Raw genomic sequence first — 25,003 nt, forward strand, 5'->3', positions numbered from 1 at the left:
GAGACTAGCTCAAAGTTCTTGGGAAGATTTTTTCTGGCCAGCTCCATTCACAATGCCACAAGGGACCTCAAATAGCAGACACAGAACAGATTATCATTGTTAGGAAAAGAGAGTATTGGAAAGGTACTTCTTTTTTATTTCTTACTCATTATGGGACAGACATTTCACATCCACTAGCTCCTATTTTAGTTGTCATAACAAAACCATTTAAGAAAGATTTATTTTATTAACAGATTAGGAAACTGCGGATCAGGGAAGGTAAGGGTCTTACCCAAAGACAATGATGTAGGAAATAACAGAATAGAGGTTTCAGTTGAGGAAAGTACAATTTTAAACCCTGAGCTCTTGGCCAAATTCATGAAGGGTAAATAGAGCCGGTGGCAGGGCAAGCATTTATTAAAACTGTTTTTAAGAGAAGGGAAGTGGCTGGGCCAAGGTCACATGGCCAGAAAATGATGGAGCTGCACTTCCTCATCACTTACCATCAGGAGGCAGTATAAGAGCTAAGAGTTACAGAGCCATACTTTGAATTCTGTTGCCAACATGCACTAGCTGTTTGACGTTGTTGGGTAAGTCACTTTATTTTGTTGAACCTAATTTTCCCCATCCATTAAAAAAATTTTTTTAAAGGGGAAATCAAGTTCTCATGAGTGCTCAATGAGAAAGGATTAGGAAAATATCTAGTATGGTCCTGGCACAAAGGAGTTTCTCAACAAATGGTGACTGGCAGTAGCTTTTGATGGTAGCATAAGGGACCAAAGGAACTTCAGCCCTCACAACTAGAGTCTCTCTGTTCACTCCCTATGTTGCTCAGAGTGAAGAAAAAGGATCCTGACATGAGGGTCTGAGATAAGGTAAAAGCAGGTCAGAAGCACTGCCAAATTACCAGGATTGAGTCTTGATTGGGAAAAGCGACAGCCTTCCCCTGTTCCCTCCTACCAATTGGCCTTTCAGCCAGGCAAAGCCACCTCAGATTGAGCAGGCTGGCTGGGCTTCTACTGCCTCACCTAAAGGTCAAATGAACCAACTCTCACCATTACTTACATTACCATCATCACCACCAACGAGGTCTGTGTTTATGTGAGTTCTGGACCCATAAGCACTTACTCATTGAAAACCAGGTCAGGGGCAAAGTAGAGCATCCTGGAGTTGACATTGGTGAAGGACCGCCAGCCCATGGCAAACACCATAAGCCCCATCCAGGAGTACTGAATGATTGCCATCTGGTCGTCCACGTGCAAGTTGCGGAAGCCTGGAGATAGGGCAGAGGCAGTGGTCAGACTGAGCACTGATGGGCTGAGTGAAGTCTGGGACTCTGCTGGGCTGAGAATTTCTGGCACTTGGGCTGCCCTTGAGGAGCCCCAGGGGCCATCAATGCTGGGGAGCAGGAGGGGAACAAACTATATGGTAGGGATAACACTCCGTGCACTCCCTACTTCATTGAGCTGCTCAAAAGAAACAGAGGCAAAAAGTGCACTGTCCATTGGAAGAGAATAATAATCTAACACTTACTGACTGCTTACAATGAATTAACTCTTTTCTAAGCATGTTACTTATATTAATTCATTTATTTCTCACAAGAATCCAATAAAGTGTATACTATTATTGTTCCCATTCTGTGAATCAATAAAAGTGAGTCACAGAAGGGTTGAAGAACTTGTCCAAGATCATAAGGCTAGTAATTGGCAGATCAAGTTCCAAAGCCAGTCTGATTCCAAAGCCTTGATCTTCAGAAAGGCTCACTGCCTTTCCAAAGACACAGTGTAATAATCATTTCTCTCACATGAACAGCACTTTTCACTTTACAAAGCTCTTTTCTAGCTATAATCTTGTTTGTACCTTCTAACAACCCTGGGAAAGGGATACTATTACATATCAACATATGGTGGAATGCCTTTGACAGCCATGCCTTCTCCACACCACCTTCAGGTTCCATCTCTTTTCTCTGACCCTTTTCCTGCCTCCCACTTCCTCTCTATTGTTTTCTATTCAATAAATACCTGGCCCTGCTAGTTTCCTACTCTACTGCCATTCCTGCCTACTGCCATTATTATACACAAACAGGCCCTTTATGACCTGCTTTCTCAGACTAATTTCTTACCATTTGCCTTCTCATAATTTAGGTTCTAGCTATTCTGAAAAACCCACAGTTTGCTGAACATACACACACACACACACACACACACACACACACACACACACACACACACACACACACATCATGCCTCTAAATCTCTGCTATCTCTGCACAGGCAGCTGCCTTTCCCTAGAATGCATTCTTCCCTCCCCAGGCTTTCCATCTGATAAACACCTACTCATCTTTCAAGTCTTCACTGAAAGGCTACCTCCTCTGTGATGCCTCTTCCAACTCATCCAGACAGAAGACCTAGTGATTCTTCTCTTACCATCTTGCTGAATCTTAAGTAGCTCTGTCCAATTATAGCACTCATTACACTGTACTGGAATTTATCTATGCACATATCTGTCTCCTCTGTAAGACTTAGAACTTTTTGAAGACAGGGACCATTCCCTTCTTACTCATCTTTATCTCTCTAGTATATAACACAGTTCAGATATTTGAGTAGGCGTTTGAGAAATATTAATTAGACTTAGGATTCTCATTATTTTCATTTTATAAAATGAGAATTATAGATGATCTCCAAATTACCTCCCTTAAGCTCAGATAACAGAGGCTCCCAGATGCTGCCTCCACATAGGTAGAACAGATATGTATGCTCTCCTGGAGGTTTCCAAATAGTTGGATACTTAAAGCATCACCTCAGAGCTCATCCCCTACCAGTGCCTCATTTATCTTCTCCCTAACAGATCCAGAATTATCTGAAATTTTGTCTTACTTACCTTATTAGGAATGCTTACATGAATTTGTATAATGCTTCTAACTTTCCTGATGATGACCTCATTTAACCCTCACAATTACCCTAGAGTGTGGGCAATGTGACACTTATTTGTCAACAAGGAATCTGAGGGCCAGAGAAGTTAACTGACTTCCCCAAGCTCATACAGTCTGTATGTGGCTGAAATGGGACTAGAACCCAGGTGTTCTAATTCTCTTCTTCAGTGCTTCTCCCATACTACTGCTGAACAACACAGCTCAAGAACTACCAAGGTCATGAGTTTTTTCTTAGCCATAGGCTCAGGTCTGAAGTCTACACTATCTAGACACATTGTTCTGTTTGGTTGGTTCTTGACACACACACCCCCTATTTACCCTTTTTTCCTTTAGGTTCCAAGCCTACCAGACATCAGGATGCTAGAGTTCCTCACATCACCACCTTTGACTGCAATCTTAGTTCCCAGGCGTGTGCCTCACATCTTCACAGGAGCTAGCCTGCTAACAGACTAGCTGGAGCCTCAGACCCCAGAGTATTTCCTGCCTGAAGCCCTTCTGTAGCACAGAATACCTGGGACTGATTCTTTCCAGTAGGAGACAAAAAGCCAGGGTCAAGCATGGAACATCAAAGAATCTCTTTGGGAGGGGCCCGGGAGCTTGAACCCTGAACCCTGGGGTGGGAGGCAATGGGAATCAAGGAAAGCCTTGGTTGGTGAGTGTGTGAATATGAGGGTGCATGGGGGGATGAGGATTAAACTGTACAAATACCAAGGAAGCCGTCAATACTGATGATTTTTCCTTCCCTGAGATGCCAGAGAACTAAAAAAGAGGAGAAAAAGGGAAAGCTTAGTTTGGCTGTAATACTAATTAACAGTCCTTAGTGAGAGCTGCTTAGAACTCAAGCCTAATTACTGTATATGCATCAACAACATAGCTGCTTCAAAGGCTGGGCATTAGAGAACAGAGTTAGGTATTGTAATCAGATTAGACCTATAGGAAAATCAGCCCGCTAATGCCCATCCTTTGAAGCAGCCTGCTCAGATAGTACGGCTATCAAGGGATGACTTGAGGAAACAGTAGTTCCAGTCTACAGGTTTCCTTCAACATATATTCATTCACTCAACACCTATTTGGCGCTGCATTAGGCTGTTTTGGAGAAACAGAGAGAAGTCATGGTTTCAGGTTATGAAACACACAAAACAGGTTAGGGAGCAGAGGCTAACCTGAGATTCTGTTTTCTCACTAGAATCCAATCAACATCATTTCTTAGCAATCTTCAGTAGAAACCTATAGTCTCATGTCTAGTCTGGAAGAACATACCCAAAGAAAGGTCAATTAGGAAATATTTGCTGCTTTATTGCACCTGACAGCTAAGGTCTTCAAAGAAGACAATTCATCTTTGGGACCCATGAATGAGCTTCTAGGAAAAACTAGTGGCAGCTTAAAATGATTTTAGTGGTTTAGCACTCAAGCTTGATAATAATGACCCACCATTTACGGAGCATCTTCTATGTTTCAGCTATTATACTAGATGCTCTTTATACCTAATTTCTGTGCTGATAACCATCTGCAAGGTAGCAATTGTTCTACCATCTCTACAAATGAGGAAACGAGTACTGCAGACATGTGGTTTGCTCAAAGTCACAAAACTAGCGTATAGCTAAGATTCCAAGCCAGATACATCTGATTATAAATATACTGTGTACATACAGTCTACTCACCCTCCCTCAATAGTTATCATTTACTAAGGTACCAGGTGCTGTAGTAGGCAATTTACATATATCATCACTATCACAGAAAACTTCACAACAAAATTGATCTGAGTAGGTACTTAGCACAGTGCCTCTCAAAGGACAGGAACTCAATGTGTTCAATGAGCAAATAACTTGAATTAGTAGGTGATTATTTATAACATGAATAACAGTTCTAATGAATGTGGTACTTGGTTTTCTTTTGAAGCTATTCTTTAAATTACTCAGGGTCAGAGATCATTTCCTTAGACAAGCTAGATGGTGAACTGATATTAACTTGCAGACTTGTTAATGTAAGGAAAGGGCTTCCAACCCTGGAGGTTAGGCTGAGGAAATCCAGTGGCTCCCAGTTATACAAATTGTGCCATAATGCTTTGCACCAGGTTATTGTTAAGACCATCAAACTAGAACTCAGAGGGTTTGAGCCCAAGCTCTGGCTGCATTTGTTAAGTGACCAAATAGAACAAGTTAATTAACCTCTCTGAACCTTATCATTGAAATGGGAGTGAAAGTCCTTATGATTCATAGGACTGCTATGAGGATTAAGTGGAATCATATATAAGAAAAGGTTCTATCCTATAAAATGAGACACTAAGGTGTCTGGCAACTGCTTGGAAAGATTAAACTGAATCTCTGTTAGACACATGACATCAAGACACCCAGCTGAATAAGTGATAAGAATTAAAGCAACTTTTTCTTTTCTTCCTTTTTTTTTGTATTTTTTTCTTCCCTGTGTGAACTCTCTGTTTTCGGTACAGTGTATATGCAGCCAGAGTCCTTGGGCCTTCTTCCCAGGGATCTAATTGGCTAGTCAACCTCAGCTTTCCAAGCTAGGAAGGTGTTAGGGACAATCTGGTAGCTGTAACTGGGCCTTGTGAGTTGGAAAGACAAAAAGGGGGCTTGACAGTCAACATGCAATGTCTTCCAAGGCAGCAAGTCCACATTATGACCCAACTGGCCTTGGATAAAGTCTTGGTCCCTCACTGTAAAGCCCGAGGCTAGAGAACTACAGTGGTACTACACAGACTATGGGTAGAGTTGGATGAGGAGGGGATTTGGAGTTAGGAGGGGACGTGGGCTCAAGTTCTGGCCCTGATACCTTCTGAATGTGCAACTGTGGGCAAGCACATCACCTCTCAGAGCTTCAGTGTATTTATCTATAAAACAGGGAAAAGAATCCCTACTTTACAGAATTCTTATGAGGATCAAATGAGGTACTACATATGAAACTTCTCTGTTCACCATAAATTCACATCTGATTGACAGTTATTATTAAATGGCAGGTTAATCTTTGACTCCACAAGGAGAGGTTTGGTTGTTGATGTTTCAAAAGAATCTTTCAGTCATGGAAGTTTAGGATTAAGAGAACCCTTAAAGAGTTTATGTTTCTCTTGTTTCCAAACTGTGTTCCCTGGAGCCCTAAGATTCTGCAAGAGTGATCTGAGGCTTCTCTAGGGGTAGTGAGGGAGAGGCACTGGCTTTAAATCAACCAGCTCCACTTGGATCTGTGTACCATGTTTTTGAGAAATAAAGAGTTTGGCTGCTAAAGGAACATTTGTGAATCGTTGGACAGAGGATCTCTGGGGCTTCTTTAAGCTCCAATATTTTAATAATCAGACCTTTCCAAACAACAGATGGCCAAGAGAGGAAGTGAATTCCCCATCACTGGAGGTATCCATGCAGAAGTTAGAAAAACACTTCATATTTCTTTCACTATCACCTAATGTTTCCTTCCACTATGATGATGCTAAGGTAGCTTATTTTATTTCTTTTTACTTTTTTGGTCGCATGGCACAGCTTGTGGGATCTTAGTTCCCTGATCAGGGATCGAACCCATGCCCCAAGCAGTGAAAGCATGGAGTCCTAACCACTGGACTGCCAGGGAATTCCTTAAGGTAGTTTAAAGAGCACCAAGAGTTCCTTGAAGTAAAACTGGAAAACCATCAATTTAGTCCAAACCACTTTTCACACATTGTACAGATGGAAAAACTGAGACCAAGAAAGGGAAGGGATCACATAATGAGTTACCAGCAGAGCTAAGACTAGAACATAACTGTTTTGACTCCCAACCCCATGTTCCTTCTATCATACCATATTATAAGAGTTCCCATGGTATGGGTTCCAAGTAATATTAAAGACAGAATATCAGTTAGGCTCAAGATTATCTTTGGGGTGAACCTGTGTGTGTACATATAGAAGAGCATCTTAAGGCATATAAGGGTATGTCTATGTGATCCATGATTATGGGAACATTTGCTGACTAAATCTGTGGGTTGAACATAGAAACATGGTTACTGTGTGCTGATGTGAGGCATGTGGGATACTCAATAATGTTGCTTTTCTCCTTGATTTCTGAGTTTCCTTATTTTTAATGTAGGAATTTCTACCAATCTCTTCCCTCACAAGGTTATGGTGAGGATTACATGAGTTAATGGATGGGAAGTAAACAGGCATGGTGCTTGGCCCAAAGAAGTCTTCACTAAATATGACCTCCCACATTCCATGCCCCCACTTTCCTTACCAGGCAAGGCCTTGGCCCACTTGACCACGTGTACAAGCTGTCTTTCACCCAGTTCATTGAGGCTAGAGAGTAAAGCTGCAAAGGAGTCAGGTTGGTTGTTGTCATGTCCAGCACACACCACACCTGGTTCAATGGCTTCCAGGACATTCAGAAAGATGGGCTGACACTCATAGCCTTCAATATGTGACACTGTCAGCTTCTGGGCTGACTCCTCAGTGGGGTTGGTGGCACTGGAAGTCTCCCCTTCCTCCTGTAGTTTCAGATTCCCAAGTTTCTTCAGCTTCCGGGCTATTGGGAAAGAAGGGAAACTTGGATTTATTATCAGTGGCCAAAAACACACAGCACAGCTACCCTGTTAGAAAAGCTGTTTGAGCTAAGAAAACAAGGATGTTCATTCTCCCTAGTCACAGACTCTAAACTCCTTAAGGACAAGTGCTCCGTTTAAACACTGGTTAAATGAATGATTCATCATTCTAAATTCCTCCTAACTCAAACTTTCATATCTTGCTTTCTCTGTGATCCTCTTGCCAGACAGACCTAGTATATCCTTGGATTGGACTCTGCCTAAATGCAGTCTCCACTATTCATACCTTGGATCTTCAATTAAATCATTTACTAATATATTCATGATTCACTCATTCATTCATTCAACAGACATCCATTGTTAGGCCTTTGCTTTTGGGTGACGAAAAGAACATAGGCCCTAACCCTGTTTGGTAGAGGAGAAATAAACGCCCGCTAACAATTCTAGCAATTAGAAAATGTCAAACTGGTGAATGTTACAACAGGAGTATTAACAAAAGAGGAAGAACAACAATCTCTCTGCATAGGTGAGGTCAGGAAATGTTTATGGTGATATATGACCTGGACCTCGAAGAATAGTGAGGATTTCACCAGGCAGAAAGGAATGGAAAGGGCATAAACAAAATCACTGAGTGTTTAGGGGTAAAAGAGACCAGTGTGGCTGGAGTGTATATTGTATATGTGGGGAGACTGGCTGTTTATGAGGTTGAAAACAAAGGTGGGGTTTGACTTTAAAGGAGCATGTATATCATATTAAGAAATTTGGGCTTTATCACATAGATGATAGGCAAGTATGGAATGTTTTAAATCAAGGGAATGTTGTACTTGTGTCTATGTCTATCATGTCTAGCAAACTGCTAGGGAAGGAGACTAGAAAGGCAGATCTGTTGGAGAAGGACTAGACTTATCATCCCACTTTGGGGTCAATGAATGGGAATTTTTTGGTGTTGCAGCATTTCTCACTTCAACTATAATAGTCCCAGGTATTGTCAGACATTTACACTCATAGTTGAACATACACTGTAACACATATATTGATTTTCATCTTTAGTAAAGGGGAGAGAGAGAAGCTGAAGTCTGAAATCCCCAGTTGTATCAAAGAAATAACAGAATGTCCCTACCTTTATAATCTGCCTGTAAAACAGGAACCATCCATTAAAAAGGATGATAGAAATAACATTATTTAAAAAAAACAAGAATAATCTAAAACTCAAACCTTATGAACCATCCTCCCCCTGTGCTCTCATACACACAATTTACAGGTCCTTGGGCATCCTGATGTTTACTTTGTGCTATTTTCCTTAGCATTTATATTGGCAGAAATATAAATAATTGAAAAGGTCATAACTCTGAGATCTAGCATAGGCAGTTGCACCAGGACAGACCATAAACCACTTTATCTCTAATCCCTTTAAAATAATAATAAAATTTAAAAGGTATAAAATAAAGAGAGAAGCTGATTGCTCAATTTTAATGGATAAATACAACAAAACCTGTTGCTGATCTGTTTCTGGCTCCTGCAAAAAATGATACTTATCTGGAACTGACTCTCAGCTCTAATTAGAAAAATAAGTCTTGCAATGCAAACTCCAATCATAGTACAACTCAGTAAATCAATGAAAGAATGAATCACATGTTTGGATCAACAACCAGGGTAGAGGAGGAGAAAATAGAGGGTTTGGTGGTGCAAGAAGAGCCCAGAGAAGAACTCAGGGTAAAATAACAAGGAAGCCTGGAAAATCAACACAGAGTTCAAGATGACCTTGTCCAACAATCATTTCTGCAAGGTTTGGGCACAGCCAGTAATGAGATATGCACACCCACTGTCAACTCCCACCTCCCATCAAGGGCACAGGCTGGAGGTATGGGCAGGACTAAGCTCATCTTGTCCCAGAGCTACTGGCCTAGCCCCTAAAATTTTTTGTCATCTGGGGAACCCATTGCTGACATGGGCTCAAGTAGGCAGCTCCACAGACTGACAGTGACTTCTGGATCTGCTCCCCTGGTACAGATTCTAGAGGTAGACATTCTCTTCCCCATCACTGGTACTTTCTGACCTTGGGCTCAGAAGTTGCCAGGCCATGTAGTCCCCCTTTCAGCCTGGGAGAAGACAGATACAATTAGCCTTATGCCTGAGGGAACTAAGAGATATAAGGTTAAATATTTTTTCTGAGCCTTCTATATACTTCACTTCATAAACATATTATATCACTTAATTCCACAATGATCTTAGGAGGTGAGGAATATTTCCTATCTCTGTTTTGCAAGTGAGTAAACTGAGGTAACACAGCTATCAAGAAATAGAACCTAAAAATCTTAACTTAGTCTGACTATAAAGCCAATACTCTTTCTACTATATCATACTGCATCCCCAAGGAGTCTGAAGCCCTAAACCCTACTTCTAGCCTAATAGAATTGAGGAGTAGGGCTAGGGTTATATTCTCCCTGCCTTCCACCCTCACCCGTGACTCTAAACTTCAGTAACTAGCATCAAATCCAGAAAGGAAAAGGCAGAAGCTATGAGACTCCTCTAGTCATTTGCCCAAAGTAGAAATAGGTTTGGGGAACTACAGTGGCTTAGAGATTCATAGCATGATGAAATAGGAAGGGTCATTAGAACTCATCACATCCAGGGGGTTCACAGAATTAATATACCTTCATTGTCTACACAAGTAATACAGTGTGTGTGTGTGTGTGTGTGTGTGTGTGTGTGTGTGTGTGTGTGTGTGTGTTTATAGGAGAATGGTGGGAACTCTGGTGAACTGAAGTGAATGCTTTACCACCTTCTTGCCCCTGCAATGCATGTGCACATAACACACACACATATACATACTCCTAGAAGGCGTTCATATAATATTTTAAATTTTTCCTAAAACTCTTCTGTATCCCAAAGTTGAATTCAGGCCTTAGCCATTATTTTGGGACTTCTGTTGTTAATCCAACATTTCAAGTCAAGGATGGAGAGCCTGAGGTCAGAGTGAGTGTGGTCACCTACTGGCAGAGCAGAGACTAGAACTGGGCTCTTATTCCTAATCCAGAGTTCCCTGTACCATACCAGCTCTTTTTCTGAGTAAGTAAGTCATTTCTACTCTATCTCAGTACCTGCCTCTCTGAACTCAAGATTTGCACTGTCCAACACAAGAGCCACTAGACGCATGTGGCTACTTAAATTTAAATTAATTAAAATTAAATAAAATTAAAATATAATTCTTTAGGCTCACTAGCCACAGTTCAAGTGCACAAAAGGCACATGTGGCTTATGGCTGCTACAATGGACAGTACAGTTACAGAGCATATCCTTCATCTCACAAAGTTCTATGGAATACTGTTGTGAATCTAGACTGTTCTCTGGGGCATCTGTCCCATTTGTCATGCCCTACTCATGCTATTGATTAAAAAACAAATCCAAATGAATTTTATATAGAAGAATCCATGGGTTTTTCAAAAAGGTGGAACGACACAGAGAGGAATTGGTGCTGGTGCAATCAGCGAGGTATGCTCTGTCACCTTGACTCTCCCACCAATGACTCAGATCTCAGTGGGCTGATGACTTGTGGGCCTAAGCAAACTCATTACAAGCAAGATCAATATGTGCAGAAACTGTGGGGAGAATCCATCAACCTAAAATAATTCCCCTTCTCTGCATAGTGCTAATGAAAACTTGGCTTGTATTTTCATATCCTCCTCCTCTAGACCTATATGGCATCTGTTTGAGAAAGAGTATCCGTATTCCCACTTGCCTCCAGGACCTGGGTAACCTGCTGTCCCTGCGGTCACGGTGGCCCAAGCTGCACCAGGTGTTCTGGCCTCTCTGCCTGAAGAGGGTGACTGTACTGAACATAATTGAAATCAGATTCCATTCATTCTGCCGGGGGATCCTCTGTTCTCTCTGTGCAGCAGAGGCCAGCATGTTGCTAGACGACTTGGAATGCTGGACAATGAGGCTTGCTAGTCTCAGCTGTTACTCAATGCCCAAGGCCTCGTTTTCATCCATGAAGGCCGCCCCCACACCCCTCCTGTCTCCTGCACCTGAGCCCCAGAGTCATATCTAACTCTTTCATGTGAGGTACAGGCTTGTCAGGCCCCTGTGTTACCGCAGAGACCCATTGGTTTGCTCAAATTGAGTGATGAAGCCAGGATAAAGGGGACAGTATAGGTTGATAGTTCTAATGGTGTGTGAGTTGCTTTGCATCTCATCACTGTCTTTCAATCGTAGGTCAAAGCAGTGACAAGAAAGGGACATTGGCAAGGCACATCCTTGTCTGTACCTGATCTTTAGGGGAAGAGAGCCCTTGAAAACATGCCTGGATCCTGCTGCCTGGACCTTATAGGGAGCTGACTTTTCAGCATAGTGGCATTAGACCCCTATGAGGGCTGTCTCTACAGCAACAGAGAAAGATTTTTCCAATCAGGTTCAATGGTACATCCCTCAGGAGAAGTAGATGTGATTAATCTGTAGCTTCTATAGCCACTATGACCATTAGGCACTATTCCAGCCTCATTCCTTGCTACCTCAAGACAGAGGTTTTCTCATCCTTGGGCAGGGGAGAGGCAAGGTGCGGTAAAGTTTACAAATTCTTAGAAAATTCAAGTTCCTCTCCCCAAGGTCAAGGATGTTTCTCTTCCTTGAATCTCACCATGGAGTTTGAAGGATAAAAGAATCATTTCCTGTGCTAGGTATACTTGATGGCCACCAATATTCCCAACCCCTGGTGTTCACATACCTTCTTCCAGTTATTTAGTCAAGCACCAATATAGGTGCTGTTGTAAAAGGATTAGGTAGATGTAATTAAGGTCACAAGTCAGTTGAATTTTGAGGGTCGTTATCCTTGATGGGCCTGACCTAATCAGATAAGACTTAAAAGGGACTGGACTCTTTCTGGAAGGGTATTCATGGAATCAGGGTGATTCAATATAAGGAATATTCTCTGTTGCAGGCTTTGAAAGTGGAGGTGTACACATGGCAAGGAATGAGGGCAGCCTCTGGGAGCTAAGAGCAGCCTCTGACAGCCAGCCAGAAAGGAAACAGAAACCTTAATCCTACAACTGCAAGGAACTGAATCCTGCGATAATCATATGAGCTTGGAAGAGGACTGTGAGCTCCAGATTAGAACAAAGCCCCTGACCAATAGTTTTATTTCATCCTTGTGAGACACTGAGCTGAGAATCCAGTCATGTTGTGTCAGACTTCTGACTTACAGAACTGTGAGCTGATAAATGGGTACTAAATTTGAGGTAATTTGTTATGCAGCAGTGGAAAACTAATACACTCTCCTTACAAAATTGGGGTATAGACAAGATAATAGGCTTTGGAATCAGAAGATCTTGGATTCAAACCCCAGCTCCATCAATTACTAGCTTAATAACTTTGAGCCAATTGCCTAGCTTCTCTGAGATTCTGTTTCCACCTTTATAAAATGGAGAAGCCGCTTCCTGCTTCCTAGGACACTTATGAGAACTAAATGAGAGAGAATGCCTGGCACATAGTGAGCCCTCCAAAATGATTTTCTTCACTCTCCATCCATTCCTAAAGAGTAGAGAGTGACTGGATTACAGGAGACCAAACTCGGACATGGGGAAGAAGGGACAGCAGGATTAACAGAGAACCAGATATGGCAGAGAAGGGAACGGAAGAGTGACATATTATGAGATGAAAAAAAGTAACTGAGTTTCTTCAGCATATAACTGCCTATAAAACTGAATTCAGGTCTTAAGTGTAATTCTAAATGCTAACTAAACACAAAGGTACATTTGGTGCAGAGCTTCAAATTCTTTGTGAAACCAGACTAGGCTGTACTTATGTGAATGTCTGAAATTATGTGTGTGTGTGCAGGTGCTTATATATTATAATGCTTAAATGTATGGGTTATGAATTTGAATATCTTCACTAGTCAGGCAGATACGCAAATGATCTAAAACAGCCTAGTGAACATAAATAGGGTGGGCTAGGGAACAGGAAAGTGATTGATGCCCTGCCTAGAGGGAGTCTAAGTCTGTTTGTGCTGGACAAACAATTCTGCAAGTCAATTTTGGCCTGTGGAAAACCAATTTGTGGCCTCTGGCTTAAATCATGCCAACCATCATTTCATCCACTAGGATTAGAGTCAGGGGATCTCATTGTACAACTTTAGGTTTAGATATTCAGAGGAACACTGGATTAAGATCCAGGGGAGCTCACTGTACGATCTCCAGAACATCCTTTTCTTTCTTTTGCTCTTAGTTTCTTGATATATGTACAAAGGGTAGTAGTTAACAGCAAAAAGTCTGGAGTCAGACTGTCTCAGTGTTAAGCCTGGCTGTATTGCTGACTAGCTGTGTGACTCTGGGCAAGACTTAGCCTCTCTGTACCTCAATTTCCTCATCTATAAATCGGTGATAACATTAGCACCTAACTAATAAGGTTGTTAAAGAGGAATATAGACACTGTGGTGGTGTCTGAGAGTAGAGGGAAGATTCTACACCACCAGTAGAACCCTCCAAGACTGTGGCATGGTGAAAAATTTCACTGTACTTAAGGAGGCAGAATGCAATGATGACATCAAAGTTCTAAAATGTTATTCACAAGAAAGGGCTTTTTATTATTGGTGGTGGTATTCACATTCTTATGGGATGTTTGACCTTGAACATATCCCTTGATTTCTCCTACACCTCAGTTTTCTCATCTGACCTGACTACTGCATAGGACTATTATTTGGAGAAAGTGAGATGATCTCAATGAAAGTACTCTGAATTCTGTAAAGTTGTATATCAATGGGCAGGCTATGACATTTTCCAAGAATGAATCTCTAGCTAGAAAACACTCTGAAAAACTGCTTAGGGTGGCAACCTATAAGAAATATTGTCTTCCATCTTGGTCAACTGGTCTCAAGTCAAAGATTGAGGGCCAAACTGACAGGTTCAAGAATCCTAAGATAATTATAGGATCTACCTCACAGAGTTGTTGTAACTTTACCTAACAGAATACATGCAACGTGCTTAGCACACAGTAAATTCTGTATGTCAATACATGATGCCTCTTACTCTTTCTTGCTAGTTGCTAAACCCCACATTGCTCCACGTCATTCCCTTTATCTCAAGCAGCTGAATTTCTCTCTGAAAAAGCTAACTGATGAAACAGGGAGATCAGCTTGATGCTTTGTGACCACCTAGAGAGGTAGGATAAGGAGGGTGGGAGGGAGACACAAGAGGGAGGGGATATGGGGATATATGTATACATAGAGATGATTCACTTTGTTATACAGCAGAAACTAACACAACATTGTAAAGCAACTATACTCCAATAAAGATGTTATAAAAGAAAAAAAAAAGAAACATATAGAGTTTCCACAGGGATTTAAATCAATTAGGAGAGAGAATCAAATCAGAAGTTTCCCCAGACATCAATCTAGTACAGTAGTGGAGCTCCAAGGATTTTAAAGGGCCCTGAGAAGAGGCAAAGTAGGCCTGAGCATGTGGCTCCAATAAACCCTCCTTCTTTCAAAGCGGTGCTCTATTCCGTATCTTCATTTGGGACTCTGCATCAGATTTTGTTTGAAGAAAAGATTCCATTGCCAAGAAAATGTTTGAAAGCCCCAGATATTGTCTATTTCTTCCTTTCCCATTGAAACAAATCCCTATTATAAAGATGAGCAGACTGAAGGCCAAAGCTAAGTCTTGCTCAAGGTCACACAGCTAGATAGTAGCAAAGCAGGAACTAGAACCAGGTATCCTGACTTCTAGGGTAGTACTCTTTCAATTTTATCAGGTAGGGTAGCAAGTTAGTGGGGAGAAGGGTCAGCTGGAAATGAGTGGGGAAGAATTAGGACAAGGATAAGAGACAGGGAACAGAGCCAGTTCTTGGCAGCCATGGAGTGAGAGATTAGTAGGGGTGCATCCAAGTGTAAGTGTACACAAATAAGTGTAGGCCAAATTCTCTCAGGCAATAAGGTTTCTTGGTCCTTCCTCCCATGCCCCCATTCTCCTCCCTGTCCCAATTCTGAGTCATAGGAATAGCCAGGGAAAAGAATATTGAATTTTATCTTTCAAGGTTTATGTTGGACTATTTAGTCTAATGGTTTTTAGTTCATGGAGGAGTAAACGTAATTAATAATAGAATGATATGCAATGCTGCATATGCTTGCCAAAGCACAGGACCTGGCAGAAACTATTTCCAAGTCTCCTCTCTCTGACTACTGAGCCAGAAGAAAGAGGTTCACTGTCCAGATGCCATCCTGGGTGAGGGGCACAAGGTCATTACCAAAAACCTGCTCATGTGAAATTGCAGAGCCTGGAAATGGTTTCGCATATGAGGCTTTTCTACTGGAAAAAGTAACTACGTGAATTTAGAGCATACATGCTTTTACAATTACATTTAAACTGACATTAAAAACAAATGTGAAACAGTCCAAGCCGAACAGGTCAGCATGACCTGGAAAGCAAACGAGAGAAAAAAAAAAAAAAAAGAAAGAAAAACGAAAAAGAAAAAAAGGCCCAATGTTAACAGCATTAGTCCTGTCAGTCTGTTGTAAATAAGAAAATACCATTGGTGTATTAACGGCTTTATTAAAGGAAAATTCACTAGCAGAAATATGCAACATTCAAACAAATAGAAAGCAGTTAAAGAATAAACCACATTAGCCTTTCAATCCACATTAGGGAAACTCTTGTTGGCCTGGAGATTAAAATTCTGCCCCAAGGAGGGGGAAACTCCCTTCCCTCCTTGAAGTTCTTCCTTGGCTTTTCTCCAGAATGTTGCTGAGTCAGGGGAAGGAGAAAGAAGTGTGTGCGTGTGTGTGTGTGTGTGTGTGTGTGTGTGTGTATGTGTGTGTGTGTGCTTGTAGATGGAGAGAGGAGAAGGAAGAGGGTGGAAAATGCAGGTCCCAGGCAAGGCTGGAAGAGTGCTTCTGACCCTCATACCTGTCTGCCCCTGGCCTCAAAGACTGCACATCCACCAGAAGGAAACTAGTTTCGATATGGAGGCTCTGAGGCAGAGACAGAGCATAGCAAGATATTACAAACTCTAAGGACCTCTCCTCTTACATCAATGCAAATTTTGAGGCTGGCTTGGGAGAAAAATAAGGCTTCATACTTGCTGGAGAAGCAAGTGTATGATGTGAGTGAAAAGTGTGGGGCACTAAAGCTAGAAGAGGTAAAGTCTTATCTACTTTCCTCCATCATCTTAACTTTAATAGAAAACAAGAGAGTAGACACTGGTTCTTGGATTTTGCCTTCCTCCTGCTTTATGAAAAGTTCAAGTGTGTGTGTGTTCCTAAAAGCAGAGTCACATTAACTTTGGGAATAGGGAGAAAAGAAATGTCTGACTGTAGTCTCCTGGTCTGTTTGAAGAGAGAGGCTGGCTGGCTTCTTGGGGGTGTTTCTCCAGGAAAAACAGAAATCTGGTCTTTGTTTACTGAATTTCTGTGGATCAGCTACTACCTTCAGCTCAATGATGGAGCCTGAGGTTAAGATCTAGTTCCTTGGCAGTGGTCCAGCAAAATGGAGGTAAGAGGAAACTCATGAATTGCCTAATAACCAAGTGAAAATGCCACAGGAGCCTCAGATAGGCACAGTGGCTTCTTGTTCAAGGTAGCACTTTGAGTCCTATTAGCAAAGCTTCTTCCCAGCAGCAGCACACTGTGGAAAGCAAGTAACTGAGCCAGAGCTTCACTGCATCCACTTGAGTCAGTGCCTGATGCTATCATATACAATCAAAAACAATCAAAGGGCACTCTGTTAATGCCAAGTCATATTATAGAAAACAACAATCATGATGCTCATGACTACATGAATTGGTAACTCTATTATTTAGTCCTCACAATATCCCTGTGAGGTAGGGAAACACCATCAGTCCCACTGGGAGGAGTCATCAACTAAGAGAGTAGCCCCCAGTCCCAACATTAGAGTATCTGTTGAGGAGCAAAGGCTTAAGCCCCTAAGCTTCAGATTCCAGGTGTTTCCTGCTATCCACTAGAGCCCTCTAGAACCCTCAGTTTGAATGAGGCAGGTCAGCCTTTCTTCAGTGTCTGGTCATTTTGAGATGCTTACAGTATCCAACCTGGATTTTTTCTAATATGAAACAGCGACACTGGTGAACATAGCAACTTAACGATGGGCTAGCACCTAGCAGGCCCCATAATCAGATACTTGAGTCAGATCCTCTGACATAGGAGGCAGCATGCAAAGTTGGGGAGAATGAGTGACTGCCATTTTGGACTGGGGGTTTCCTTGTCTCCCTACCTACCCATAATACAGGAGTGAGACTGGGAAATGGAAAATTCTTTATTTGGAGTTTTGCGGGTTTTTTCCCCTTTCTTTTCTGCTTTATTGACGAATATACTAAAGAGCTTATATATGTGTTTGTTATGTGCCTCTTGCTACGTAGCGGGCAAGAATTAAGTGGTGGTGGTGGTTGGGCAGAGAGGATGTGGAGGAAGGGAAGGGAGGTGAAATTTAAAGGTCTCATTATAGCCACTCAGAGGCCAACAAAGACTCCTTATTCAGTTTTCTGAATTTCTTGCAGCTGCCAAACAATCCCATAATATTACAAACATTATTACTCAGCTTGGAGATGGGAATGCTTCGAAATTAATGTCTGTGTGCCTAACAGCTCACTAATCAAAGCTTCCATGCCTCATTTTCCACCCTGGTGAGAGTCCTCATTCTCTTCCAGTTTCACTGTGGCCAGCATGATACACCACACTGTGCAGGCCCAGGCTGGTGACCTTCTGTCTTGGTCAAGATCCAGATTTTCTTTTTAGTTCCAAATGTCAGTCCAAGTTTTCTGCAGGTGATTTCTTCAGGATTGGTGCTTACATTGTTTTAAGTGCTGACTGCTAGAAGTCTGAAATGTCCCTCAACAATCAATTTTCACTTCAGCCACAGAACCACTGGTCCAATGGGGTATTAAACAGGAGAAAGAAATACATTTCTATGCCTGGGTTAAGAGATCTAAAAAGTGTAGCAAGAATTAAATGGACTGAAGAGAATGGAACTTGATTCCAAACGAGGTGATCTAAAGTAGTGATGCCATTTGCAGTTTACTTCCTAGATATCTGTTGCCATGGAAATATTATCAATAATAGATAATTTGAAGGCTCTACTGGTTTCTGGGTGGTTGTGTATTTCCCCCTTAGTTCTACTTCATACAAACATGATCCCAAAGGATGTACAAAAGTCTCTAAAAAAGCATCTTTCTCAGGTAAATTGTCTATGTATAAGTTCAGGACAATAGGAAAATATTCTAAACACTTTTGTTGATCTTAAGGAATACATTCTCCAATTTGTAACTACAAGTGGCACTCTTCTTAAATCAAAAGTAAAATGTTTTCATACAAACCATTATGTTATCAGTTCATATGAAACTTTTTTTCTGAATTTTTATATTTGGAAAATACTTGCCTTTGTATATATGACCTATTGTGGGCTGTGTACTCTTAGCTTTCTGCATACTACTTTCAAAAAACATTGCCTGTGACATCATTTTACTCTCTCAAAAGCACCTCAGGGAATCTGGAGCACTCACAGCGAAAGTAAACAACAATAAAATCTTTCTGCTGCTATTACACTTTAAAAACTCAAGGATTTTAAGTGGAAATTTTATAAGTTAGACACTTATTCAAGAACCAGATATGTGGTATCATCAGTTTTGATGATCAGAGAAAATTATTTACCTCTACCATAGTTCTCTAAAAACAAATATTCAGAGACAGACTACAGCATATATGTGCTGTACCAAATAATTTGGTTTGGAGGAAATAAGAGATACGGTCTCTCATCTCTCCATATACAAGTTCACTTGAGAACTACAGTTAGAGAGAAGTATACTTTTTTCTCTCCAATGTCACCAAATATATATGTAACCAATTGGAGGATGGCAATATTGACCCTGGAGGACAGATTGCAAGGGTTAATTTAGGGGAAATTCAGAGACCAGGGAACCAAGGAACCAGTACCATAATCCACACTCCTATAGCAGAAAGAACAGGCTCCATTAGTGACTGGGAGCGCACTGACCAATTTTCATCCAAAAAGGGAGATACAGTGATATTTATTGTGTGCCTACTATGTACCAGTTTCTTTACAAATTTACCACCATTCTGTAAGGAAAATTTTATTATTCCCATAGTGTAGTTGGAAAACTGAGTCGGAGAAACTGAGGCTCAGAGCGATCTAATGATTTATCCAAGGTCATCAAGATACTAAGTGCCAGAGCCAGGACTAGAAACAAGGCCTGTATGTATCCTGGTCCACCATGCTATTTCCACTATACAAAGGACCTCTTAAAACACAAAACCAAAAGAAAAAAAAAAAGCAAAACAAAACCAGAAACTGTAAGTGCTGAGCCACATGTTGTACAGGTTGGTGTCAAAATTTATAGGGCAATTCTGCTCCTCTGTGCATGCCTCAGTTATGCTGATCTGTAAGAGCACTCAAGTATCTAAGAAATTTGTGTGGGGAATAGCACTTCTTAGAATTGAGACTTACTGCTTACATCTTCAACCTAGAGACTTTTTGGGCTCTAATCTACAGAGTCCAAGTAGAAGGGAGGAAATTCCATTAACTGAGTTCCACATTGTTGATTCTTTATGATACTCTGCTGCTTGCTGAACAGGGTTTAGAGGGGATTCAATCATTGTGTGGGCAGTGGGACACAAATTCTTAAAATCTGTGATTTCTAGGCCTCCTACATGAGCAATGAGTGTATGTATGTGGTAGCACCATGATGAGGTTCTGGGTGGATGTTGGAATGCTAGTCAGAGAGTACACAAAAGGACTGTTAAACTTTAGGGTAGAATGTCTAGATAGCCAAAATATTTAGTGATCACTTTGCATGATGCTAGAAGTCATTATATTTCTCAGAAATTATGTATCTAGCATACTCCTTGGGTCAGGAATATGTACCTGTGGCTATTAGATAACTTGGGCCTGAATTATATCCTATCCTTTGTGTATGACAATAATACTACAGACCCAACATGGTTTACTTTAGTGGTTTTAGTAGCCTCTGGTGCATACAGTTGAGATGTGGTGAAGATGGTCTGCTCTTGGTCATGAAGTCATTCTTAATTGATTCTCCTTGTGAGCAATATACATGTAGGTATACACATCTATAAAATGGATGACCTGGGCTTGGGGTATTGCCTACTTATAGGATAGAGTATTTATCTATAACCAAGTTTTCCAAAGTACATTCCAGAAAACAGTGGTTTTATAGGATATTAACAGGTACTATGTGAAAACAGGTTTCTGTGCTTGAGTTAAATTTGGGAATCCTGAATTACCAAGCTCCTCAGGTTACTTTATTGCAATACTTGACAAGGTCTGTGATATGCTAACATGCACTGTAAATCTTCCTGATCAAGACCATAATATGCAAGTTTTCCTAACTTATTTAACCATAAAAATAATTTTTCATGTATCATGTCACAGAACTATTTTTCTCAGAACCCATACTGAGAAGCACTGGCCCAGATCAAGGCAGCAGACTTGTATAAGGGAAGGACTTATGCACATGGTCAGCACTTACAGGTATCAATCCAAGCAGAGGCAACTAACCCCAGGAACCAAGGCTATAATCCTAGGTGTTTAATGAAATCGATGCTAGAAATTTCTTTCTCTCTCTCTACCTAGCATACTATCTCTTTTTATAAAATTTAAGCCCTCATCTATACAGCATTCATGTCATCGCTAATTCTCTTAAAAAACAAGCATGCAAATAAACAAAATGGTATGTGAACATGTCTATTCCGTGTCATAGCTCTTCAACTGCCTGAAGTTCAAACCTTTTAGCATAATAACCAAGTACATTTTCAGTGTGGTTTCAGCTTGCCTTCCCCCTTTCTCCAGATCTGGCCATATTAAACTACTTGTGCTATTCCTCAAAACCTCAATGAATTTTTTAAATGTCTTTCTGCCTTTATTCAAACTGTGCCCTTTGCCTTGAATGTCCTTTCCCTCTACCTCATTAAACTTCTTCCCAGCTTCTTCATTTCCTATTTAGCCTTTAAAGTTAAGGTGTATTAGTTATCACGGTCTGTCTCCCCTTGTTTAACTTTCTGAAGGCAGGGATTGTATCTCATTCACCTATGTTCCCCCAAAATGCCTACCACAGAAGCTGACACATAGTTGGCACTCAATTAATATGTGTTAAAGGGATAAATATATGAGTGAATGGATGGAAAGATGAAAGGGATAGCTAGTTGGCTGGTTGGAAAGATGAATGGATAGTTTGATGGATGAATAAATGTTGTGAAACTTTTCTGCTGAAGAACAAAGCCATGAAATGGTATTTCAGCATTGGAATCACTCTCTTGCATCCAGGGCATGTGATCCAGAAGTAACAATGGTGGGCTGCTCGTGAGCATGGGGAAAGATGAAAGAGCTGACGTCAACGCTTCAACACTTCAACACTGGAAATGACAAGGATGTTCATAGTGTCCATGGCAACATCAGACCAGGCCATCCTCTCAACTAGAGAATCATGGAGGTTGTTAAAACCTACAGATCTGTTAACAGTTTTGAGTCTCAGATGTGGAGTTCAGCCTCCTAGTAAGAACGAGACTTCTCAAATATGCTAGAGTAACCTCTGAAGAAAATGCTGCACACCTCAGATTCTCACATGCTCTGGGGCTCCATGTTTCTTCTCCTCTTCTGGGGTTTGGCTGTTACCTGAAATTCCTAAAAGGCCTACCATTTTCCATGTTTCAGGAGAGGAGGGAGTAGGCAGGGGCCAAAGCCATTTATTAAAGGTTGAGAACTCAAAAGTTGCATAACACAGAAAGAAATAATGTTTAGGGAGGAATAGGAGAGAAAATGAGAAGGAAGGAAGGGTCAGGGAAGAATATGGCGGGTAAAGGTAATTCTTTCCTTCTTATTCCATCTTAGAAACTGGGAGTATATCCTTGAGAAGTGCAAAGAAAAGTAAGAAATGGCTGTATATTTATTCTAATTATGAACTGTGAAAAAGCAGCAGTTAATTCATCAGGGAGAAGGTGCTTCTTTGGACATTTATATTTTTAAAAAATTTCTTAAACAAAATGTAGGCAAGGAGGTTAGATTATTGAAGCAATTAGCAACATGTGGTTTTTCAAAAGCAGCCAGAAATGAACCATGTTCAAAGAAAGGCCTATCCTTGTTGTAGATGGGCAGTTGAGAGCCTGAAGGTAGGCTTTAAGGAAACCACTCTGAGAATCCAACCACCTCCAGGATCCTTTCAGAAACACCAAGAGCTGCTAAGATAACAAGAATCAACAGGTAGATAGGCCTAGAAGCAAAAAGGAAAAGGGTATGTGTTTTAAGTATCTCTGAGCTGAGGAGATTCCATCACCAAACATAGAGGGAACACTAAAGAGAAAGCCAAATTAGAGACCTTGAGGCATCAAGACCAAGCAGCCATCAACTGTAGAGTGCCAGCTTCTCTAAGATATAAAGACAGTCCTTCTGCCCTCTACTCCATCAATAACTTATCCATACAGTCTAGATACATGATAGATCTTATTTAGGTGTGACTTGAGGTAGCTAAAATTACTATGCAAGTCAATGCACTCAAGTCTAGACTAATCTATACCTCTGGAACAGTGAATAGACAATCCAAAAAAGGGCTGATACATCTACAATCCTTTCTCTGTGACTTTAGACATAGAATCACAAAATGGTAGTGCCTAAAAGGTCCTTGGTGAAGCCCACTACCTCGTTTTTATGATGAGAAAAATGAGCCTCAGATGGGAGAAGGGATTTGACCAAGCTACATTCTTAGTTGCCGTTTTGGAAGATATTATACAATTTTAAATTGAGTGATGGGAAAAATAAAACAAAATTATCCAAAATCTCCTTCAAGGTGATCAAAATGTTGATGCTAAACCCACATCTTGTGAAAAAGGATGTCTATTACCAATATATTCAGAAGGATCACTGTATTGATGCTTGCTTTCTTTTTTCCATTGTTTGAGTAAAGGTATAGTATACACTGAATTTGCAAGTTAACAATAAACTGGGAAGGGTTTGCAGCAGGGAAGCAAGGAATGTGAAGATAAGTTTAGCAAAATGGAAAGGTTTGTTTCTCAAACAATGGTGTCTAAGAGGGTAAACATTTGGGTTTTTACTGATGTGGTACTTGAACATAATATATGATTCCCTTAATTACTAGAATCAGCTTCCAAGTAGGATCTTGATGGTACTTTTGTTTTGAGATGATTTCTGGTGATGGTCTGCCTGTTGGAGCTATTACATATTATAGGGCATGCTAAGTAACTCAGGATTAAAGCCAACTGGGAAGTGCTGTGTAGAGCCTTACCAGCTAAATTACCAGTGACCTTACTATTATAATAAGTCCTCACATTTGTCTAGCACTTTGTCATTTACCAAGCATGTTCACATTCATCATGTCATCTGACCCTATCATAGCTCTGTAAGAATGGTATGTCTAAATTACAGATGAAGAAATTGAAGCTTAGAAGGGGCACAGTGAATAATGGAGCTGGGCCTTTAACCTAGGTCTGCCTGACTCCAAAGGCAAGATCATTTACAGGACATCAAGAATCCTTGTAGTTTTTGGACATTTCTGGAAGTTTGCCTGCCTGAAGTTCTATTGCCTAGCATGGTACCTTGTACATAGCAGACACTCAGTAAATGTAAAAAGGGAACTGGAACCAAAGCCAGCCACAGCACTTCTCAGCTTCTTTTCATTGTATTGACCAAGCCCATTCAAATTTGAACACTTTAATAAATCAATCTGAAAACTTACTTTACCACTCTCTTCAAGAAATTAATTTACAGATTTATGTCGGACTGCTATATGGAATAGTGAAATTGTTATACACAAACTTCTTTTCAAAAGAGATTCACTGTAATCATGTCACAGTCTGCTTTATAACAGAGGATGTTAGCTGATACATGAAACTAATTTTATGATTTGGGCCCAAATGTTATGAGGACTTTTGTTACCATTAAACTTTACCTGTGTCAAAGCAGCTTGCAATTCATATCAGCAGATGGAAAACTAAGCAAAAGTTTTCCATATCTAGGAGCCCCCATATCTTATACATAATTCACAGAGGGCTAAATAATTGAGAGTCGAAAGTATCAGAACCCTCACCATGGGGTGACCCCCCACCATGAATGTTGTGACAACACTCATATGGAGAACACTTCATCTTGTCAACCCCTTTGTCAACTTTCCTGGCTATCTTTCTGCCCTCTCCCTCCACACCCAGTCCTGTTTCTTCCTCCCCACTGTAGACCACAATTATAGGATTTTTCTGTAGTAAGCCAAGCAAAGAAGAACAAAGTTGACTTTTCTTATATTATTTGAATCTCATTTGATGTGGTTGCCTGGAAAACCACTCACAGAGCATCTGGCTGCGATGTCTAGGAGTACTAGACACTACTTGAGAGGCTGTCTCAAGCTGAATCTGCGTCAATTCATTTTTAGTACTTTGGTCTGTTTAAAGACTATCACTAGCCTGTGAGGAGGGGAGGACACAGTTACCCACATGAAGACCCACACATGGTTAGAAAACAACCATGTTGGTTTCTGTAAATATGCACATAGGCAGACAAGGTATTAAGCACCTTGCAGAAAGCCAATGATAAACAAGTACT

The 25,003-nt window shown here is 40.9% G+C and overlaps 1 protein-coding gene across 1 annotated transcript in view; it reads right to left on the reverse strand.

Annotated features, from left to right (window-relative positions):
* The window catches only part of AR (androgen receptor), a 169,641-nt gene that overhangs the window by 11,392 nt on the left and 133,246 nt on the right, over nucleotides 1-25,003 (reverse strand). Inside the window, exons 4-5 of the mRNA XM_067722598.1 lie at nucleotides 7,124-7,411; nucleotides 1,108-1,252 (exon numbers count right to left, since the gene is read on the reverse strand). Of these exons, the coding sequence (XP_067578699.1) occupies nucleotides 1,108-1,252; nucleotides 7,124-7,411 (433 nt within the window). The remainder of the gene's footprint in view (nucleotides 1-1,107; nucleotides 1,253-7,123; nucleotides 7,412-25,003) is intronic.

This window comes from Pseudorca crassidens, chromosome X, assembly GCF_039906515.1.
Source record: "Pseudorca crassidens isolate mPseCra1 chromosome X, mPseCra1.hap1, whole genome shotgun sequence".
In the NCBI taxonomy this organism is placed as follows: domain Eukaryota; kingdom Metazoa; phylum Chordata; class Mammalia; order Artiodactyla; family Delphinidae; genus Pseudorca; species Pseudorca crassidens.